This window comes from Diplotaxodon limnothrissa, linkage group LG5 (genome assembly GCF_057381915.1).
Source record: "Diplotaxodon limnothrissa isolate DT_005_m linkage group LG5, D_limnothrissa_male_GT1.1, whole genome shotgun sequence".
NCBI classification, from domain to species: Eukaryota; Metazoa; Chordata; class Actinopteri; order Cichliformes; family Cichlidae; genus Diplotaxodon; species Diplotaxodon limnothrissa.
Window position 1 is genome coordinate 38,182,360 of NC_140600.1, and position 21,801 is coordinate 38,204,160.

Genomic DNA, 21,801 nt, shown 5'->3' on the forward strand with positions numbered 1-21,801 from the left:
CTAGTGTGGTGATGAAGCAAAACCTGGATTATATGCAGGCTGAGCAAGAAAGTCTGGAGTTGCAGGTGGAGCACTGGGCTTCGGCTGGGGGCACGGTGGCTGGGGGTATGCTGGCTGCCGGGGCATGAACGCAGCCTGGCCATAAGGCATCGGAGGATAGGCAGGACTGACTGGAAAGTGAAAAAAGAGCTTACATGAGACTGAACATGCAGACAGCACTAAAAAAGTAACCACAGCTGAAGTTCTGTAGCATAAGAAGAAATATTATATTAAAAAAAGTCTCTGGCAGTAATGGATGTGTTTATTTGTGTTTATTTACTGTGTATATTTTTTTCTGTATATATATATATATTGTATATTTTGATGACGCAGATTCATCACCTTTACTTTAGCCAGTCGCAGTATTTTACACAACATGACTCACAGAAACAAGCTTCTGCCTCAGAGGCTAAATGAACTTCTGTAGAAATATTTTGTACATTGAAGCTCCTTCCCCCCCCGAGTCAGGAGCTTCAAATTAATTAGGGCTGCCACGATTACGTTGACTATCAAAATCGTCGACGACTGATTTAATAGTCGACGCGTCGTTTGAAGCTTTGTAAGATCCCAAAAGACGCAGGAATAAGTAGTAGGGTTTAAGAGTGTAATAACGGACTGAAACAGAAGATGGCAGCACTGCATCTACAAGGATGCCAGCTGCCGTTAAACCCCGAAGAAGAAGAAGAAGAAGAAGAAGAAGAAGAAGAAGCTGTGTCCCAGAATTCATAGCGCAGCCCAGCTCAGTTTCCAACAATGGCGGCAGCTAGTTTTTGTTTTTTTTTGTTTTTTTTTTCTCAAAATCTTTATTTAAACATCAGTACAATACAAAATGGAATTAAGCAGTATTACAATAATGGTGATGTACTTACAGAAGAATTGTATGCATAGATAAACAAATACAAGAACAGCATTCAAAAACAACAATAGAAACATGCTAGGGGGAAAGTAACTAATCAAGCCAAAGAACAAAGTGATTGAAAGATCTTGATTTTTTCACAAACACCAATAGTTTTTATAGCTTTTGGGGTAGTGGAGTTCTTAATAGAGTTAAGATACTGTACAAGTTCAAAGGAGAATACATAGAAAGAGGGATGTCTTCCTAAATATTTGGACTTGTGAATATGAAATTTAGCCATTAAAAGTAACAAGTTAATCATATATCTGTTATCAAAATTGAATTGTTTTTGATTTTTGTGCAGACCAAACAAAACATATTTCCAAAACAGTACAAATCCTTTAAATATATTTTCTGAAATAAAAACACATAAGCTCTGCCAAAAATCTTGTACAAGGTTACAAAACCAAAAAAGATGTGTAGTAGATTCCTTGGAAGTTTTACAAAAGCTACAGCTTGTATCAATGTCTAATTTGAATTTGCTTTGAAGATAATCTTTAGAAGGATAAATTCTGTGTATTAATTTATAAGAAATATCTTTAATTTTGTTGGTAATTAAAAACTGATTAGGGAGTTTCCAAACTTCGTTCCACATAATACCATCTGACAGCCGGTTCCAGAAAAAAATAACATATGGTAGCGTGGTTATGGTACTCTGAAATAAAGCTCTAATCGATTTATTGTTGTTTTTAGATTGCTTAGAAAAGCAAATCTTGCCAACAAAAGTTTGTATGGGAGATGTCAACGGCCTGTGGAATGAAGTGATATTAGGTTGATTCTTAAACAGCATACAAACCCCTGATGGTATTGAGCCAAATACTTTGGTATAATCATGACGATTTATAGCTAAATTGAAGTGTAAACAAAATTCTTCATAGGAGAAAAGCATACCATTTGAGTCAAATAATTGGTTGACTAAAACAATGTCATTCCTAAACCAACTATCTAAGAAGAGAGATTTTCTTTTAAATAAAACATCCTTATTATTCCAGATATAATAACTGTGTGGACTAAAGTTATGCTTGTAAATAAGGGTCCAAGCTAAAAAAGCTTGACGATGAAAAGCAGAGATCTTTAACGGGATTTTATCAATATCAAAATTACAAGTAAGGAAAAATTCAGTGCCACCTAACTTAGAAAACATGAACACAGGTATAGCATTCCAAATGGAAGTAGGATTAGTAATTAGATTCTTCAACCAATTTATTTTGAATGTGTTATTTAAAGTGTTAAAATCTAACACATTAAGTCCTCCGTTGACATAGGAGTTCATAAGAACTGTTTTTTTAATGTAGTGTGTCCTATTTTTCCAGATAAAGTTGAAAATTAACTTATCAACCTCTTTTATAAGCTTTTTATCAAGGTGCAATGCCAATGCAGCGTATGTAAGACGAGAGATGCCTTCTGCTTTAGTTATTAATACTCTGCCTTTTAACGACAAATCTCTTAAGAGCCACTGATTAAATCTGTGTTTGAGTTTCTCTAGAATAGGATAAAAATTTTGAGTTATTCTACTTTCCTGGTTCTTGGTTATTATGACACCTAAATAACGAACTTCTTGTTTAAGTGGAATGTTACACAAAGCTGTTTTCGAGCAGTCTTTTATCGCCATAAGTTCACATTTAGGAATATTCAAGTATAATCCAGAAGCTTTGGAAAATATAGAGATTGAGTCAATAGCAATAGAGATTTGATGTTCATCTTTTAGGAATAATGTAGTGTCATCCGCTAACTGTGTTATGAGTAAATCTTTGCCAATTAGCGATATACCTTTTACATTGCTTGATTTCATATGGTTAGACAATAGTTGGGCAATTAACAAAAACAGGTATGGAGAAATGGGACAGCCTTGTCTTATCCCTCTTTGTATGTTAAATCTGGGTGAAGTACCGTTTGTTAATTTAATACTGCTGTTACTGTTATGGTATAATGTTTTAATCGCTGTAGAGAAGTAAGAGCCAAAACCATACTTATCCAGAGCTTGAAATATAAATTCATGCTCCACCGTATCGAAGGCCTTGTAGAAGTCTAAAAATAATATGAAACCATTGCAATCTATGAGGTCAGAATAATCCAGAACATCTAAAACCAATCTGATATTGTTAGTTATGTGTCTTTTGGGCATAAAGCCAGATTGTGTTTCATCAATAACAGAGTCAAGAACCATCTTAAGTCTGTTAGCTATAATTAGAGCAAATACTTTATAGTCATTATTTAGCAAGCTAATCGGTCTCCAATTATCAATCATTAATAGGTCCTTATTAGGCTTCGGGATCAATGTAGTCAAACCTGGCGGCAGCTAGTTAGTTTTAATATTACTCTTATAGACTACTTGCACTAGGGCATGTGACGTATTTCCGTTTCCAAATAGTACCGCTTGTGCGTTTCCGGTACGTTTGCTTATCTATCGGTAGCTATGCTAATGTCGCTTCAGAATGAGTATAAAAAGGAAAGTATTTAAAACAGAACATTTTCAAAAACAGGAGAAGAAATACTCCGAGCATTGCTGTGTCCCACTTTGTTCAGCTTCAGCCAAATTTAACGGCATACTAAGTTTTCATGCCTTTCCGACCCATTCCGACTTGAGAAGACAATGGCTGGTAAATATACGCCGGGATCATTTCACGATTACCTCTCACACCAGGGTCTGCTGCAGACACTTTGCCAGTGATCAACTCATAGAGCCAACAACCCTCGGTGGTCGAAGGCGGCTTATTAAAGGTGCTGTACCAACACTTTTTGAGTGGAATGGCTATAAAGTTGAACCACCGCGGCGTAGTGTTTGGGAGAGAACGGAGCGACGCCCTGAACTAGTTCCTCCTGACGATCAAGAAGAGCACAGTCTTACAAGAGATCATGACTACTGCTCAGTCCCTGAGCCATCTGCATTGGACATATCTGCATCAGCTGCAGAAGACCTGTCCAAAGACGTGGAGACTCTGAGGAAGGAAATACAGGAGTTACGTGTCCAGCGAGAATTTGGGTTACAGCGTTTTGCTGGCTCCGACACTGACATCCGATTCTATACCAGGTACATCTAAGTTCTATTCAAGCTAACTGTTTAAAATATACCAAGGTCACCATCAGTTAAATTTAGAAAGTTTTTCCAGTCTTAATGAAAACAAAATAGATATTTACTTTTTCTCTGCTGATTGTATGTTTTATGTAGATGCTTTAGTATTTAAACAATATCCTAATGCTACAGGTAAAATACAACACCAAATACTCTTAATCAGACTATTTTATACAGCATTCCATTAGCATATTTGTCACAGATCACATTATTTTTATGTCAGTGTGTAATGTTAATTAATGATTGACACAATGTATGTCTCTCTCGTGAATAGATTTCCAAGCTATGATCATTTGATGGCATTCTGGGTTTTGATTGAGCCTTGCATCTATAAAATGATCCGGGTTTCAAGAGCCAAGTCAGCTGCCAATCGGAACGAAGAAGTGTTGACACCTGCACGCACATCAACAGTAGGTTATGGGTTTGTTGGTAGTTAGAACTAGAGGTGTAATGTTATTGTATTTATGTACAATAACATTACTTTATGTACAGTAGCATACATACACAGGTGTATGTATGCTAGACTCAGTATCCTTTACATACATACACCTGTGCACTACAGCACCTCATTGTTTACCCCATGGTACAGTATGGTATGCCTAACCATTACAAAACATTTAGCCAAGAAAAGAATAATTTTACTAGTTCATAGCTTAAGGAGTAACATTTTCCCTTTTGTTTTCACCTTCCAGAGGCAGCTGCTACAGCCAATTGATGAGTTTTTTCTTTTCCTGGTTTTCCTGTCAGTTGGTTTGAAGGAGAGGGACCTGGCACACCGATTTAACATACACCAGTCCACAGTGAGCCGCATTATTGCAACATGGACAAATTTTCTTGCCACTGCACTGGGGTCTCAGTGCATCTGGCTTACACATGAAGAAGTGCAAGCTTACCTCCCTGAGGAATTCAAAGATTTCTCAGACACCCAGATGATCCTTGACTGTACAGAGCTGAGGTGTCAGACACCATCCTCACCACTTCTCCAAAGTGAAATGTACTCTTCGTACAAATCCCACTGTACGATGAAAGCCCTGGTTGGCATAGCTCCACATGGTCCAGTGACATTCATCTCTAATCTGTATGCTGGTTCGGTTAGTGACAAGGAACTATTCAAACAATCAGGCATTGCTGAGAAGTTGACTGAAGACATGGCAGTGATGGTAGATAAGGGCTTCCTAATCACTGATTGTTGTAAATGCAAAGTGTACTGCCCACCTTTTCTATCTAAGCAGAAGCAGATGCCAGAATACCAGGTTAAGGAGACGCAGGCCATAGCCAGACTCAGGGTACATGTGGAGCGAGTCATTAGGAGGATCAAACAGAACAAACTTTTTGATAGCATCATTACCATGTCACATGTTTATAATATCAACCAACTGTTTGCAGTGGCATGTATGCTGTCAAATTACCAGAACACAGCATTAGTTAAAAAATGGGTTAAGTGAGACAAGATGGATTTTTCCCAAGACACCAGTGCCAGTAACTTATGGAAAATGACCTGCAGCTGAGGCCACTACAGTTGCATTTCTTCCTTCTCAGCTGACAATACTTGATTACAGAACTGGTACTTGAGTGCCGATAGTTGAGTTTCAGTTATTGATAATTCAAATTCATTGCAAATGTTTAATGTTAATAATACTGTTTAATTATACTACTATTATTACTATTCAGATTCAACAAAACTATTTATCAAAATTATAAAGTAAATCACTAAATCGTTTTAAAACCATAAGTGACATTGAACTTTTGTAACATCAAAAATACCATTTGTCATTTTCTACAGTTCAGTTATTGTCTAAATGTATATCAGTATGCTAGGCATGGAGTTTTAAATACTTACCATGTAAATAAGTTCTGCACAAATTCAACGTTTTAATGTGTGTTTTTAAAAATTAAATTGATGCCATTGCTTAAATAACAGTTTATTGATGTCACATAAAAGTAACATGTAACAACAAAAGAATTCATGAAATATATTGAAAATAAAACATCAGTTATTTTGTTCCAGCCAGCCTGAAGGATCTGTTTTTCTTTTTGCTATGTTTTCACTGTTCATTTTTTCAAACACAGGTATCTTGGCATATATATGTAAAAAAAGAAATAGTCTGCCTTTTCTCTGATTGCATTGTGCACATCTGTATCCATGTATATTCTTTGCACTAGGTAGTCCTCTTGTGCCCACACAACAAAGTCACACCACTGCATCCCACTGATGAGCAGTTGTCCTTGCACTTGCCAGTAATATGCGTGGCTCTTTTTTAGTTTAGGGGTACCACATTCCATCTGCACATATTTGCAGTCAATAAAGTTTTGTACATTGGGACATTTGAATTCGACGAAGCCAAACTGGGGGTATTCATTGGGGTCAAAAACAACACCATCAGGAGATGCAGCAAGCAATGGGGTGAATGACCAGACCACAGGGTGAGTAGTTAACATTCATTAGCCTACTATACTCTGCTGCTATTGCAGGCTCCATCTCAGTTCCTCTCCTCATGTCTGCTGTCTGCCTTGTTCCCTTCAATATACGCTCTGCTAGTGACTCGGCCGAGCTCTGGCCTCTGACGTGACACACCTCCCGAAACCTAGAGGCAGTCACTCTGGGCCTGCGGAGCTGATGCCACTCAGACGAAGAGCTTTGCTCACGTGTAGCTTCCTCTATTTTGTGAGCCATTTCCAGAGTTACAGACAAGCTTTTCAGATGCAGAAGCTCTTCTTCTGAGCACACAAACACACAATCTGATGGCAAGATGTCATACCCCTCCAGAGGCAAGTGCGGTGTTGGTGGTGCATCGCGGTGTAGTGTGATGTACCGGGTTGTCAAAACCGGCTGCTGATATGACAGAACACTGCCCTCCTGCACCAGCCCAAAGGCACTTTCCACAAGGGGCTTGTCAGGTCTCATGTTCATTGTGGTCACAAGTGGCCTGTCCTCAATATTAAATTTTGCATATGCCTCCGTTATTCTGAACAAGCAGGGATCTGGTAACGGACCCACCATGCCTCTGTAGAAGCCACTCCTAAAGAAAACATCAATGACAATAATGTAAGGGAGAAGGTTATTATACTGAACAACAACTAAACTAAAAACTAAAAGGTGTAAAACAGTGGTGCATAAGTTAGAGACTGGGATGTATATGTACATGACTGAGTTAGCCGTCTTCAGAAAGTGTAATGTTGTATGTAAATTAATACCTATTCTGACACATGTATGTATGAAAAAAATAGCAACATACATTTGTAACACATGAAACCAAATTTTACAAATGTAATTACAGTCTGGGCCATCCTATTTGGTACTGGCTTAGTGAAGATCATGGAGTTGATGGGTCCTGGCCTCACACCCTAACAGAAGACACATTTACTATGGATGGTGTTGCTGTTCATATGTAAACATGGACTAATTCAAAAACTTTAACCTCATTTAAATTACCACTGTCCGTGGCTTGTGCCATTGCTGTTCAGATTCTGTGCAGCTATGCACAGGGGGGACAACCGGCACTCTGAGTTGTGAGTAGTGTGCTGTTTGGAAGAGCAATGCCACTGTGTGATTGCACATAACAGCGCCTGCCACACAGGAGCACTGGCTATGTGTCAGTATCACCGGCGATGAATCCAGAAGCTTAATCTAAGAAGAAAGAACGAAAATTAAAAATGTAACATCTTCATGGAAGAGCTGAACAGGAACATAGTTCAGTGTTATGGTTACGTACCCTCCTGAATGCTTAGTGTTTCCTTCTCTCCCTATTAAAACAACTTAACCATGCTTGATAACAGTAATAACTTAGATTGTGTATATTTGCAGTATTAACTTGTTGTCAAATGTTTCTGATCACCCAAACACACGTTGATTTAACTATCTGACTAGTCAAATTAGGAGTGATAAAGCAGGGAGACAAGGAAAACATTCAAGTTGATGGGCCTTTAGGAATGAACTTAACTAATGCTTAAATGAACTGAACCCCACAGAACGGGGATTAACAACTTTACACAGCTTCCTGCCTACACTTAGTCTGTGTGGTGCCTCACTCTTCCTCATCGACCTGTAGCACAGGGCTCTCACACCGACCTCCCCTGACAACCTGTCTTTATTGGACACTGAATAAAGATACAAGTACCATTAGCATTATTTCTGTATTACTCATTTCAGCATGTCTTAAACATATATATTTTACACTTAGCAAGAGTAGCATTAGGTAGTTAACTACCTCCATAGTTAGCCAACTACCTAACGCCATTATAACAGTGTCTAACAACAAAAGTGACATTAGTTAAGAAAACCTCAACTATAGTTTAGGACGACATAAAACACCGTTTAAGAAAACATGTAATGTAGAGAACTGACATCAAATGAAGGACATAGCGGAGTAACGTAGTGTTTGCATTTGACGTTAGCTAGCGTTTCTTTGTCGGTTAATTTACGTTTTCTTACCTTCGTAGTTGTGTATATATGATGCAGCATATAACTTAAATCCTTTATCTAATTTGCTGGCGGGGGTAGTCGTCACTCTGCAAATCCGATGAACATCGGTGATGTTCAATTTTGGGAGCTCTTGTAGGCATCGAGTGTAGAACGTCGCCATGGTTTAACCGCACCGGAAGCACTGGGGCAGGACTACATAGAACGCGGAAGTGTTAGTGCAAGTAGTCCATTATTATTTCTGGGTCACAAAATAAACGTTTAGCATATTTTCAGGTGAGAATGTAGCTGTGTAAACCTCAAATATCTGCTCAGTTTATCAGGACACCACATATTTTCAAAAGCGCTCCGACGTTTTCGGAGACGTCTGTTACCCACTAGCTCGATAGCTAGCCGGGGGCTAGGTCACTAGCGCCGTGAGAACACCGGACTCCCGGCAGATCGTTTTCAAACCCACTGCCATCTTTCGCTACTCAGGTTAAACATATACAAGTCACTTAGATAACTTCAAAATGTTATTGTTTGGCTTTTTTTTTAGTATTTTATTTGTTCCTGAGTAAATCGGTTTGGCTGAGCTTAAAGTTTCTCAGCCAAAAAGTTTTTACACAGCTGAATAAACATTAAGAAGACAACTGATTATCAGAAGTGTGAGATGCTCGAGAATATACTCCGGTGTCCTGTTATATTTTAGATAGCAAGGAGTTTATTAAACTTCACCGAAACAATCTGCAAATTTCATTAAAATTTAATAAACTATCATCTTGTCTTTATTTTTAGTTAGCACAGACCTTAAACACTTAAAGCTGTAAGCTAATGATAGTTATATAAGAGCAGATCAGATGCTGCTGGTGCAATAAGCTGTGCGTCCAATGGATGATGATCTGATTAGTCGACTAATCGCAAAAATAATCTGTGACTAGTCGACTATCAAAATAATCGTTTGTGGCAGCCCTACTATTAATATTTCCACAGATGCGCAGTTTTGGGTTTCAAAGCCTACCTTTCACCTGGTTCTGCAAACAAATATATTCTCTTTAGTTAAATACGGGCCTCTTTTCCAGGAAGCATTTACAAAAAACTAAGTTTAAAAATAAACTGAGTTGATTCACTTTGAGATAACTCTGAGTTTCCTGTTTCAGAACAGCTGATCAGATTTAGTTCAATCAACCTTGAGTATATTCACCCAGAGTTAAGCATCTGCATTAGTAAAGAAAGAAAGCCATGATCAATGGAGTTGTGGCATCACGATTCACCATGGCAACAGGTAAATAAAGAGCATGAGAAATATGAAGACCACTCAGTGCTGAGCAGGATATTGATCGTCCCTCTTTCATCATCACTTTTAATGTCTGCTGGAAAGCTGGAATCCAAATGTTGCATTTGATTTTTAAATCAATCTTTTCTAATTATTCAGCTGTAACCTGACAGGGACAAAATGTAGGAACCAGGAACTGATGATAAAAATCTACAGAAACTCATTAGACACAGTTTACTGATGGATCTGTGATATTAGTTACCCAGACAGCAACAGACTCCACCTTCAGGTCAGTTTATTAAATGAAAACCTGCCTTCACAGCAGGTTATGACCATTTTGTTGTTTGAATAATTATTCTCTAAACATTTCTTTCTTTTTTCTTTTCCTTTTTTGTGTTTCTGCCATTACTGGATAGAAATGCATAATGAGATTCTCAGAAAAAATGTTCCCCAGTTTAATCTGTTATAATCTGATTTCAGTCTTCACTGATAGATAATGGCTCTTACAGCCATAGCACTATCACATTGAACTGAAAAAAGCAAGGCAGCTTTCTGAGTCTTTAATGAATGTAAAAATCACATCAGTAGAGACAAACATGTTATAAGAAAAGTCTTAGCTTTTGCAAGGAAACTGGCTGACAGTCTGAAAACATTACTGGCCAAGTTATAGACTATATAGATTTTATTCTGAGCTGATCATAAAACAGTGATGTAATTGCTGTCATCACTTATTCATGGCTGTCAAAGCTCTCACGTTAATTACACAAAATACCAAAACATCCCATAGCGTTTTAGTTTCTGTAAAAATGTACACTTCCACGCTGTGAACGCTGACAGCGACTTTATGAATAAGAAAATGACTCAGTGTGTCACACAAGTGGTTCAGGTCCAGCAGGACGGGAGGAGTCAGAGAGAAGCTCAGGGTCTGTTCCCAGTAACTAACAGAAAACAGGAGTTTCTCTCAGCTCGCAGTTAACAAACTCAGACTTGTTAGCTAAACCTGCTTCCTGGAATAGAGCTCAAGGCAAATCATAAACCACACTCACTGGCTTCCTGATAAGATGGCGGTGGTCCAACTGTGAATGACTGTCCATGGTAGGGCGGTGTGAGGATGGGCTGAGCTGGGTAGCCAGGCTGGGGTAGATGGTGGGGCATTTCCTGGTAGGATTCAGGGGGCCCAGGTGCTGCCGTTGGATGCTGAGGAGTGTTGCTGACCATTGTGACCTGGGTAGTGGCCTCTATCACAGGTGTAAGCAAATAAGTAACAAAAAGTTAGAAATGGAGAAACATGCTACATATTATCCAAAACACCTTTAATGTGTATTGTCATTTATAGGTAATATTCTAATAAAGATTCAAAAATAAATTTTTAAGGAAGGAGAAGAGCAAATGGTGCACTTTGAGTTAAGATACATAATTTATCATCCTCTCCTTAAGGTCTGCATCAAAGAAACTAAACATGATGTCGTTTGCTTATTGCAAACTTTTGAAGTTTACAGAGACTCAAAGAAACTCTTTGAGAGATTTTTATCATCGTCAGAGTGTAAACTGATCTCTGCGTAAGTACAGTGAAAATGAAAAGGCACTGCTTAGAACAGGAAAAAAGAAAACTTGTGGAAAACAAGGTGTCTTTAAACAGTGAGTGTCATCACAACCACTTCCTGTAAATGACGTGGGGTTGTCATGGAAACAATGAGTCACACAGGGTGGAGCTCTGACATTCCTGGATTTGATCCCATCATGCAGCGGCTTAAGCCAAAGATGCCACATTGTGTTCCTCACTTTATTGTAGCCTCTCTGCCAGAAGGACTTCCCCTAACGGCAAAACATTTACGAGCTGACCAAACTGACAGGAAGTCGGAAATGTAAAAATGGTTGACTGTAAATACTGACAACAGTCAGCTAAAGTACCAGTTTGCAAAATAGAAATGTGTTTATTTGACACGACAAACTGTTGGTTGAACATAATTTAATCATGTCACGCATTTCCATGTAATTACATTACGTTATGTACAGTAACCCATTCTTTATCATGTCACATGAACACATTTACACAAAACTAACAAGTAGTAATGATTTAAAAACATAAACACTATATGTACATGTTAAATGAACACATGGGATCTAACCAGCACTAAGGGGGTTAAATTAAGATTAAGACATTGTCTATTTATAAAAGTCTAGAGACTCAGAGTTAAACATTCATGTGTGAGGACAATTATGCATTTATGAGTCAAACATTAGCGATGAATAAACTTTGGAGGCCACCGAACATGCTGATACGCTCTGAACCTGAGAAGTAGATGGACCTGTGATTGTAGGTTGCACATACATCTGAGCTGTTTTTCAGCTGTTTTTGACTAACATGTTTAAAACAACAGCCTATTAATAGGGCTGGTCACAACCAAGCAACAAGAAATCCTCACAGCAACCTAAGTGTTTACTGCTCAGAGGTAGATCTGCAGATTCTTTGCACCGATCACATTTCATGTACATCGTAAAAACAACACTAGAAACTACAGGCAAGCACAGGCAAGGCACAGCCTGCTTATTTAAATAAAAAAGAAATTTTGTCCCAAGTAGAAGGGACCAAAAAAAGCAAATTCAGCAATCATTTGATGGGCAGGGGTGGAGATTAGGAATGTAGAATTATTTGAATGACATTGAAAATGCATGCTTCTCCAACAGATCGCAAAGCAAATTGAGCACTCCAAAATCCCAGCGCTACACCTTACGCCTGTGCGCCAATCACAGCTGTTCACTGCATCGTAGCCCGGAGGAGTAACACTACATCAAAGACAGGCAACAGACGGTCAAAACAAAAATCAAATGTCTGGAGCAGCAGAAAGCGAGCTTGCTTCCAAAAGCAGGTCTGCTGTTTTGGATTTAGAACAATCATGTTAACCAAGAAGAAATCATCTGCGAAGAGTGCTGTAGATTTGTGTCAGGACCACAAAGCAGCACAGCGAACTTATTCAACCACCTGAAAACACACCTGCAAGGTGAAGTAAAAAAAATGCAATTGTTGCTAAGGTTAATCACCCAACATCAACTCAGATGTACATAAAAGCGAACCTGTACAGCTCTTCGTGGTATCGCTAGAGCTCACAAAGAAGCACAATCTCATTTGGCCAAGGTAAGTAATTAAGGCTTTAGGTAATATAGCACATTTAAAAACAGAAAGTTTGCCCATAATAGCCTATAATGAAAAAAGAAGAGGGCCAAGGATTAAGCCCTGGGGCACCTCACAAGAAAATGGGGCTGAGGTGGACTTTTTCAACATTAACACTGAAAGTTCTGCGACTCTAATATGAATGAAGCCAATTCAGTGCAGCACCTTTGATGCCAACCAGGTGTTCCACATGGGAGATAAGAATATTGTGGTCAACAGTATCAAACGCTGCAGTAAGATCTAAAAGCACGAGGATGACCGAAATTCCACAATCAGTAGCTAAAAAGAAAAACACGTAAAAGTGCTGTTTCAGTGGAGTGTAGCTGTTTAAAACCAGACTGAAAAACTTCCATCATACCGTTAGTATCTATATTCAGATGGATAAAAACTATTTTTTCCAATAACTTTGAGAAGAATGGAACTTTTGAAATGAGGGGTCAGCGCCAGGTTTTTGTTAATAAAGGGTTTACAATTGCATGTTTAAAACCATCAGGAACCACACTGGAAGTAATACTGCTATTTATAATAGCAAGGACTGAGTTCCAATAGAAGGGAAAACGTCTTTAAAGAGCCATGCAGGAATAAAACATCCATGGGAATAGGGCTGCTCAATTAATCGAATTTTAATCACGATTACGATCTGGGCTTTCAACGATCATTAAAAATGACTGAGCCGATTATTAGCCCCTCCCTCATTTATCCGCGACACCTTAAAGGCCGGTCCGTGAAAATATTGTCGGGCATAAACCGGTCCGTGGCGCAAAAAAGGTTGGAGACCGCTGATTAAGAGGACCCGAGGGAAGCTCGGAAAGCTAAGCAGAAGTTATTTGGAGAGGAGAGAGTGACTGCTGTTGGTTGAAAAGAGAGGTAAAAAAACTTCAGTGGTGTTGCACACTATTTTATATTATTTTTTAAAGTCATTGTTAACCCTTTAAAGCCGGTCAGAGCAGCACGCTTCGTGTTGTGTAACTATTTTTAAATCCCTGTAGAACCTGAACCGTGTAAGCTAGCGCAATAATTTGTTTTGCATATGAAACCGGAGGAGTTGTACTTACATCTGATGCCATCAGCTTGTCCTCGGTCACGGTTTCGTTCCACATAAAGCTTTGCAAAAATTGCATAAAAAGCGCTTGCAGGAACAAAAACATAATATTCCAGAAACAGGCTTTGCCGATCCATCAGCTGTTCGTAACACTTCCCACAGTGAAATGATGCACTTGCTGTTTTCTTTGCAAATTTGCATCATAAGATTGTTTTTTGTTTTTCCTGCAGTATATAAAAACTGTATCTCCAAAATAAAACTATGAAGACACTCAAAATAAATTTCCTGTGGTGGGAAACTATTTTTTGCAACTTTATTGTATTTAAAGTTTTGAGGGATAAACCTCTTAAAATTTCTCCAAGTAGAAATATATGTAAACAAAACAAAAGCGATTTTCAATTTTTTTTGTAGTTTATTGCACTTTTTTGCAATTTATGTAATTACTATGGACTTAATGCATACATATTATTAAAATATGGGCTATAACAGTTGTATTGATGTATAGCAACTTGAAATGCTCCCACAAATGGCACTACAGCATGTAAAAAAAATAATATAAGCTCTGGTGGACTTGGTTCTATGGTACCCGTTGCCTACTGGTGGTGGTCAGAGGGCCCGGTGGCGCCAGTGTCAGGCAGCCTCGCCTCTGTCAGTGCGCCCCAGGGTGGCTGTGGCTACAATGTAGCTGCCATCACCACTGTGTGAATGGGTGGATGACTGGATATGTAAAGCGCTTTGGGGTCCTTAGGGACTAGTAAAGCGCTATATAAATACAGGCCATTTACCATTTACCATTTAGGTCTTAAAGGGTTAAATAAATATCGTCAAATAATCGTGATCTCAATTTCAGTGAAAATAATCGTGATTATCATTTTTGCCATAATCGAGCAGCCCTACATGGGAATAACCTTTCCAAAGTGCCAATGCGGGCACTATATGCAAAGCATCCAAGGGGAAAGAGATTAAGCTCTAAGATCGGTTGAGTACTTTGCTATGAGTTTCCATCACGCAGATGCCAAGAATGGAGTGAAAGAATTTATATTTTACTTTTAGGAAATGAATAAATATCTTATTTGTCTGCAATTAAGTTTTATTTAAGAAGAATATAGCACAATGGGGAAAGCAGGGCTGTGTTGATGTAATTTTGCATTAAGTTTTTGTACAATTTTCTTTAAACTGACGTAATTTTTTTGCTCAAAGAGAGGCACTGAATTTAAATGAATGATGAGTAACAGCTTTATTACGGCACACATATTTGCAAAGTAGCAGGATCACAGCATGACATGCACATGAAATCTGTGTTATGTGATGTCTCTAAATTTATTATGAATATTTTAAGGCCTAATTTAGTTTATATTGACTAATCGTGATAATAGTAATCCTAAGATTGGGCAAAATGATAAGGATTAGCATTTTGGCTATAATTGTGCAGCCTTAGGGGTTTTGCAATTTCATTACTGTCAAGAATTGACAAAGTGATGAAAACACAAGGCTTCCTTGCACAGTACATGGTATTCAAATTCCTACTGAAAATAACAACTGTAAAAAAACAAACAAAATTCCCGTTCATTATTAAAATCTATAAAATCTTAGTCTGCATTTTATCCAGCATTACATAATCCTTATTGCTATTAGCATTATTGCTACTATTATTGCTCCTCGTAAATATCGGCTGACTGGGGATAATAGAATCATTACAGCTAGAGCTGGGCGATATGAGATTTTTTCATATCACGATGTTTTTTTCATTTCAGGCGATAACGATATCTATCACGATATAAGCCAAATAACTATATTTGTAAGATTTAAATGTGCTGTTGCTCACAAGTAAAATGTGAAATAATCAGCAGCTTGTTTTTATTTAAATATTTATTTCCCATAATAAGTTCAACAGGGTAGATGTACTTAAGGAACATGAGACTTTTTCAGATAAATAAAGGCAAATATTGCAAACTACACAAAAGGCAGCCGCTAAAGCGTTTAAGTTTCAAAATAGAACAAATGAAACAGACTAAATTGTCAATTCCACTTAGAAACAAAATATTAATTCTAAATATAAATCTTAGTTTGTGTTACAGAAGAACAGACAAAACTGACTAACTTTTGTCAATATCAAATAAACTGAGAACTAAAAGGAAATTCTCAATCTCTCCTTGTTGTATAGCTTAGCTTTTCAAACAGTTTTAACAGTTACTTTAGTCTGACAAAAGCCGAATGATGAATTAGCGCTTCCAGTCAGAGACTGAGGCTACGTCCACACGTACACGGGTATTTTTGAAAACGGAGATTTTCCGTTTTCGTTTTAAAAAATAATCCCGTCCACACGTAAAGGCAGAAATGAAGGAAAACGCTGCTATGAACATGCCAAAGCAGCAGGTGGCGCTAGATTCCTAACCGTGCAGAAATGTTGGCCAATCAGAAGTCTAGAAGCCTCGGTGGGAAAAAGTAAACAAAGCTGGGGCATAGAAGCAGAACCGAGTCGTATGTTTGGAGGGACAGTAACTGTGTGTATATGTAAGCATTTAAACACTGCAGAGAGAAGAATTAACAGTAACAGTATTGTAGAAATTCATTTCACCGAAACAATAACGTGGCGCACAGTGTGACGCATGCACCAGTTTATTGTATTTCCAGACTTGCTTTCGGCACAATTTACAGTGCACGCTACTCTGTTTTTTGTCAGACTTGAAATAGCCGAAATACCTTCACACTACGGAACTTCTTTGGCTCTTCCGTTCGACAATCTCTCCGGCATTGGAACCATCATCCGTTTTCTCTTCGGTCACGCTCGGTTGATTTTTCCAGTCGGCACACTCATTTCCTCCATTACGCGCTGGCTCCATTACCCGCTGGCTGCTTCCCAAACAAACACACGTGCGGCTTGGCACTTGTGCTGTACGTAACAAGTCACGCGACGTGACGCTGCGGCTGTGATTGGTTCGGCTCTGCGCTACTTAATTTGGATCGGCTGACCTTTTTTTTTTTTTTTTTTTTTTTTTTTAAGAGGACAAGAGCGGCGAGGTCTATCGCGATAGCTTAATTTCTCTATCGAGTAAAAGTTATATCGCGATACATATCGTTATCGTTCTATCGCCCAGCTCTAATTACAGCTATGCTGTGTCTAACAGGTTTGAAATATTGACAATGATTCTCTGGCTACAGAGACAATACTCAGTAGGATCAGTTAACTGCTGGCTCTGATCTTTTCATGTCATTTGAGAAAAAAACAAAAAACAAAATAAAGATGCTAGAGTTCAAAGCCCCACACAGCTGTTTCTGAGCGCCTTAAAGTTGGTATTTGAAAAATTGATACGGCTGAGCTCAAGGAATTTAAAGCACTCAGAGTAAGCAGAAGCAAAAATCAAGTAAAGACATGACCCCAAAAATCACACCAGCATCAAACTTAGGCACAAACTCTAAACACCAATTATCGCTGATGACGTGTTGACTCATTGCCCTGTGGCATATACGCTCACCAAGAACACCAATGGAAGGCAAAAGAATAGAATAGAATAGAATTCAACTTTATTGTCATTGCACATGCACAGGTACAGGGCAACGAAATGCAGTTGCATCCATCCAGAAGTGCTTTAGTGATATAGATATATTACAATATATATTAGCAATAATATAGATATGTGAGTATATTACAGAAATGGGTCTATTATGGTATGTTATAATGTACACGGTATGAAGTATGTTGTGAATATTCTATAACTATAAGTATGTACAGGCTGTAGTGAGTAACCTAATCCTAATCAAACACCAATGAGGAGCTGAAAAGTTTACAAAGCCTCCAATACTGCAGTGATTCTGAAACATTAGGTCAGGGGAGGCTCTGTATCTCAGTTGTTTTGTTTCTTGTCAGACCAAACTGCTGAGGTAATAAAAGTCATGTGGTAGGTGAGCCAACAGTCTACAAACGAGGCCCTCATGGTCTCAGACAAATGCTCCAACTCACCAGTCAATCACTGCAATGTATGAGAAATCACCCAAATGTCAGACTCACACTAATACTGTAGGTCCTTGTTCACATGAAGTGTTCCAAGTACTTCATTCATTTGACTGAGCCGGGCACTTTAGGTTTTTGCATATTGCATCACACAGGCAGGAGGTGAAATCCAGCATCACTAATCTTTTTCAGTGTTTGACATGTTTTGTCCTGCAAGGCTCCGACTTACTGTGAATATGGCTCTATTCAGAGGAACTCAGCCGTCTTTTCTAGTTGACTAACAGGTTTGTTCTAGAAGACGGATACGTTTCACAGGTTTCAGCAGCTGAGTTACTGAAGACTAGAATGAGAAGTTTTGCCGACAGGAAGCAGAGATTTGTTTAAATAATCATTGACTCGTCAACTAATCGAAGGAATTAAGATTAGTCGAGTATGAAAATAATCGTTAGTTGCAGCCCTACCAGTGAGTAAAGATAATCACATTATTGTCTTTGTGGACTTTTTCATCTCTGATAAAAGACATCGAGAAGAAAAAAAAAAAAGAAAGTCAACAGCTACTGATGAACGTTTAATTCGCATTTTCATAGGGTTTTATCTTTTAGCCACTATAGAAACAAATGAGGTGCCTTAAACTCCGTCATGCCACAGTGCCTACTCTTAAGTTTAAGGCATCAATGCATGAAAATTGTGTTTTGAAATATTCTGTAAATGCCAAAAGGCACAAAACAACAGCCTTCAGATCTATATCTAAAGCCTTGACTATACTTTGTGTCCGCTGAGGTTTGAGTAAAGTAAAATCCGTCATCAGAGAAAGCGTGTGAGAATCTGTTCATGTATCTGTAACTGCCAATATTTTTTGACTGCAATAACTTTACATTACAATGCACCAACTGTAGTAAATGTAAAGGTGCCTTCCAGAAGTTTCACACGAATGACGAAAGTTGTCTTTGCTCACAACAGAGTACAGTCAAAAAAGCATCACCCAAATTAAAGTACTAGTTCTAGTAATACTTACCACGTTTGTTGCACAGCTTGTACAGGCAGCAGCTGGGGCAGACGCAGCAGCAGAAGATGAGGAATACAAAGGGGATGATGCTCATGCCAACAATGAGAATGAGTAATGTTTTGTTGTTGAAAGCAGTTAACTGATCCTGAAAAATTTTTTCAGGATCTTTGCTGCTGAAAAAGAAGCAAAGTAGGGATTATGCCCAAAACAAAATAGGAAAAAAACAAAAATAAAACAAAGTATTACAGCTAGGCTACGGTCTGTTTACTGTCGATTTTCAAAACTTCCAACTATGCAACAACTCCTCATGCTATAGTTGTGTCTGCTACGTTTTTTGCAACACTGACTGAAAAACAGGTGTAGGTGTGTTATCTTCCAACAACCAGCACACAGCATGCAAAAGCCCTTTTTCTACCCAGATACCCTGTCAGTCCTCCAGCGAGTAAGCAAAGCAGCACACTGATGAATGTTATGTGAATGAAGGCCTTCGTTTCAGTCTAGTGCACTTTGGCTTTATGCTGATGGCCGTGCGCAGGAAGACATTGTGTCCTGTTTTTTAACAGCTTAAATGTGGCCTTAAACACATTTATACTGGGAGAAAAGAGAGACTTAAAAAGAAATCACTTTCTAAAATAGGAAATTGTTCATTTTACACAAACTAGCTAAATGCAGGTTTTTTTGTGGATTGCAGATTGAAAATGAAAACATACCACTCTTCTTCATCAAAGCGTTTTGACGGATCTAAACAACAATATCTGCTGTTGCAGTCCCCACAGCAAAAGCCTCTATGGCATTCCTGGGCTTCCTTACCACTGTAGGCCAGGCAGTCGTCCCCTGCTGTAACAGAGCAGACCGAGAAAATCAGAGAGGGGCAGCAAAAGTTAGCTCATTTCAGGTCAATCAATTAGTTATTAAAATTAACTTTTCAGCACTGCAACATTTTGACTTTTAGGGAATTGGTGATTCACTGTCACTGTAGCTCTTGAAAGTGTACTACGCTGTACAGAGGTGATGTTTTCACACACTTATCTATGCTCAGCCCTGAGTTTGAAACCCTGCTGCTTCCACTTGGTGGTCACTCTGAAGGATGTAGTTTGTACTGCTGCTAAATGATCGTTCACGCGTTTCTTGTTAATTAGCGGGCAGCTCGAGTGACCAGAATATAGTGGATAAAAACTATAACCTAAAACATGTGAAAATAGCCACTGACACTGACTGATTGTATATTATTTTTAAATGACTTTCATTTCTTTTTTTATGGGTCTGTAACAAACGAATCCTACAGTGTTATTAAAAGGTTTAAAACACAAGCTGTAACTTAAAAAAAACAAAAGAAAACATGTCTTGATGAGTTTTATGGCCTGTCATAAAAATGAAAAGTTTTCGGATAATTAGACGCTACGTCACTGACTTCGCCCTAAACGTGGTCTGAAGTAACGTCACAGACTGCTTGGTGGTCAGCGGCTACAAGAAAACACAGCGGCCGTTTAAGGATGAACATAATTAAACTTACCGGATACACAAGGGGACAGGATCACAAACAGAGCCAACACGGCAGCAGAACACAGGCCTGACGCCATGTCCGTGTGTAAAACTTTCCCGGATTCACTCACGGACCCGGGAATCTTCCCCGACAGTTACTCTGCTCCGCACGGACTGCTGCACAGATCGTCTATACACGAAGCCGCCTCACTCAGGTCGTGTTCCAGCCCACTGACACACTTATTCCACGGACTGTGCAGAATCACGGGTCTGTAAACACATCATTACACACGGTTACGAGCTGCGAACAAAAAGTCTTTTAAGAAATTGTTAACAGAAATGTTTAAAGAGACGAGGCTGCAGACACGAGCGGAAGTTATTCTTCCCTCTTGTCGTCTTTTTCCGGTGAGTTATTGAGCAGATGAAAAAAATACTTTTTCCCTCTTTTTTTACAATTTATACTAATGTAAAAATTATTGCGTATTTTATTTATTCGGGTATCCGAATAGTAATATTACCCAGTGCTAACTAGCTTGAATACCAGTGAATTATTTTACACTATCTTATTACTATGCATTTTAAAAAGTAGTTTACAGACTTGTAATTCGCAATATTTCAGAAATATTGTACATTTAACTCTTTGCTGTTTCTGACAAACCACCACAGTGAAATGCATTTTTACCTAACAGTTAAATCATAAGACATTACATTTTGGACAAGCTGTTTTTAAAATTTAATATTTTGCCTGTAGTCGTATTTTTATAGTACAGTGTAAATGTTTTGAGCCACTTGTCATTTCATTATGTTGGGGAAATGGGTGTAGTGATGTTTTTGGAAAAAGTGCTTACACATGTGCAAGTATACAGTATATAAGGCAAAAATAATGTCTGTATAATTCTAATTATTCTTTAGTACAGCCTAAAATAAGGCAGCTTTCATGTAAAGCTCTGCAGGCTTTTTGAAGGACATTCAAAGCTTTTATTTGCATGTTGGTGCTTTTTGTTCTGTTCTCAGTCAAGATGGTCCCATACTGCTCCCACACTGCTAACCAGGAATGCTTTTACTGCCTTGACAGTGTACCTGCCATCATTGTCATACTACATAATGAAAATACTGCCAATGAGACACCTGAATATTGTGTTTTGTCTCAAAATGTGTTTTTTCTGCACTTGTTATTCCGTCAGTTTGACACGATCCCCTGCACCACCTGCTGAAATGCAGCCCAAAGCATGAAAGAGCCTCCACCATGTTTTACAGATGTGTTTTACATTCACTGTTGTACCTCTCTCCTGACATCCTGCATACATACTGACAATTTTAAATTTGGATTCAGCACTCCACAAAACCTGTTGCCACTGACTTTCTGTCCGGTTTTATGTGTGATGAACATAACTCGGACTCTTTGCCCACATTTCCCTTCCTTAAAAATGGCTTCTTGACAGCCACCTTTCCACTGGGACCATAT

General features: G+C 38.5%; 3 protein-coding genes across 3 annotated transcripts; 1 reads left to right on the forward strand and 2 right to left on the reverse strand.

Moving 5' to 3' along the window:
- On the reverse strand, positions 1-20,434 carry LOC146632822 (uncharacterized). The gene is made up of 5 exons (XM_085353592.1): positions 20,368-20,434; positions 19,565-19,691; positions 18,864-19,027; positions 10,729-10,920; positions 1-170 (listed from the first exon to the last, which is right to left on the reverse strand). The coding sequence occupies exons 1-5, from the start codon at positions 20,432-20,434 to the stop codon at positions 1-3; spliced, it is 720 nt and encodes a 239-aa protein (XP_085209718.1).
- On the forward strand, positions 3,280-5,452 carry LOC146632823 (uncharacterized). Its single transcript, XM_085354771.1, has 3 exons — positions 3,280-3,965; positions 4,282-4,417; positions 4,700-5,452. The coding sequence occupies exons 1-3, from the start codon at positions 3,370-3,372 to the stop codon at positions 5,450-5,452; spliced, it is 1,485 nt and encodes a 494-aa protein (XP_085210897.1). The 5' UTR covers positions 3,280-3,369.
- On the reverse strand, positions 5,830-7,756 carry LOC146632824 (uncharacterized). The gene is made up of 3 exons (XM_085353593.1): positions 7,441-7,756; positions 7,255-7,352; positions 5,830-7,027 (listed from the first exon to the last, which is right to left on the reverse strand). Exons 1-3 carry the CDS (start codon positions 7,564-7,566, stop codon positions 6,388-6,390), a joined length of 864 nt encoding a protein of 287 aa, XP_085209719.1. The 5' UTR covers positions 7,567-7,756; the 3' UTR covers positions 5,830-6,387.
- Positions 20,435-21,801: the final 1,367 nt, after the last annotated feature.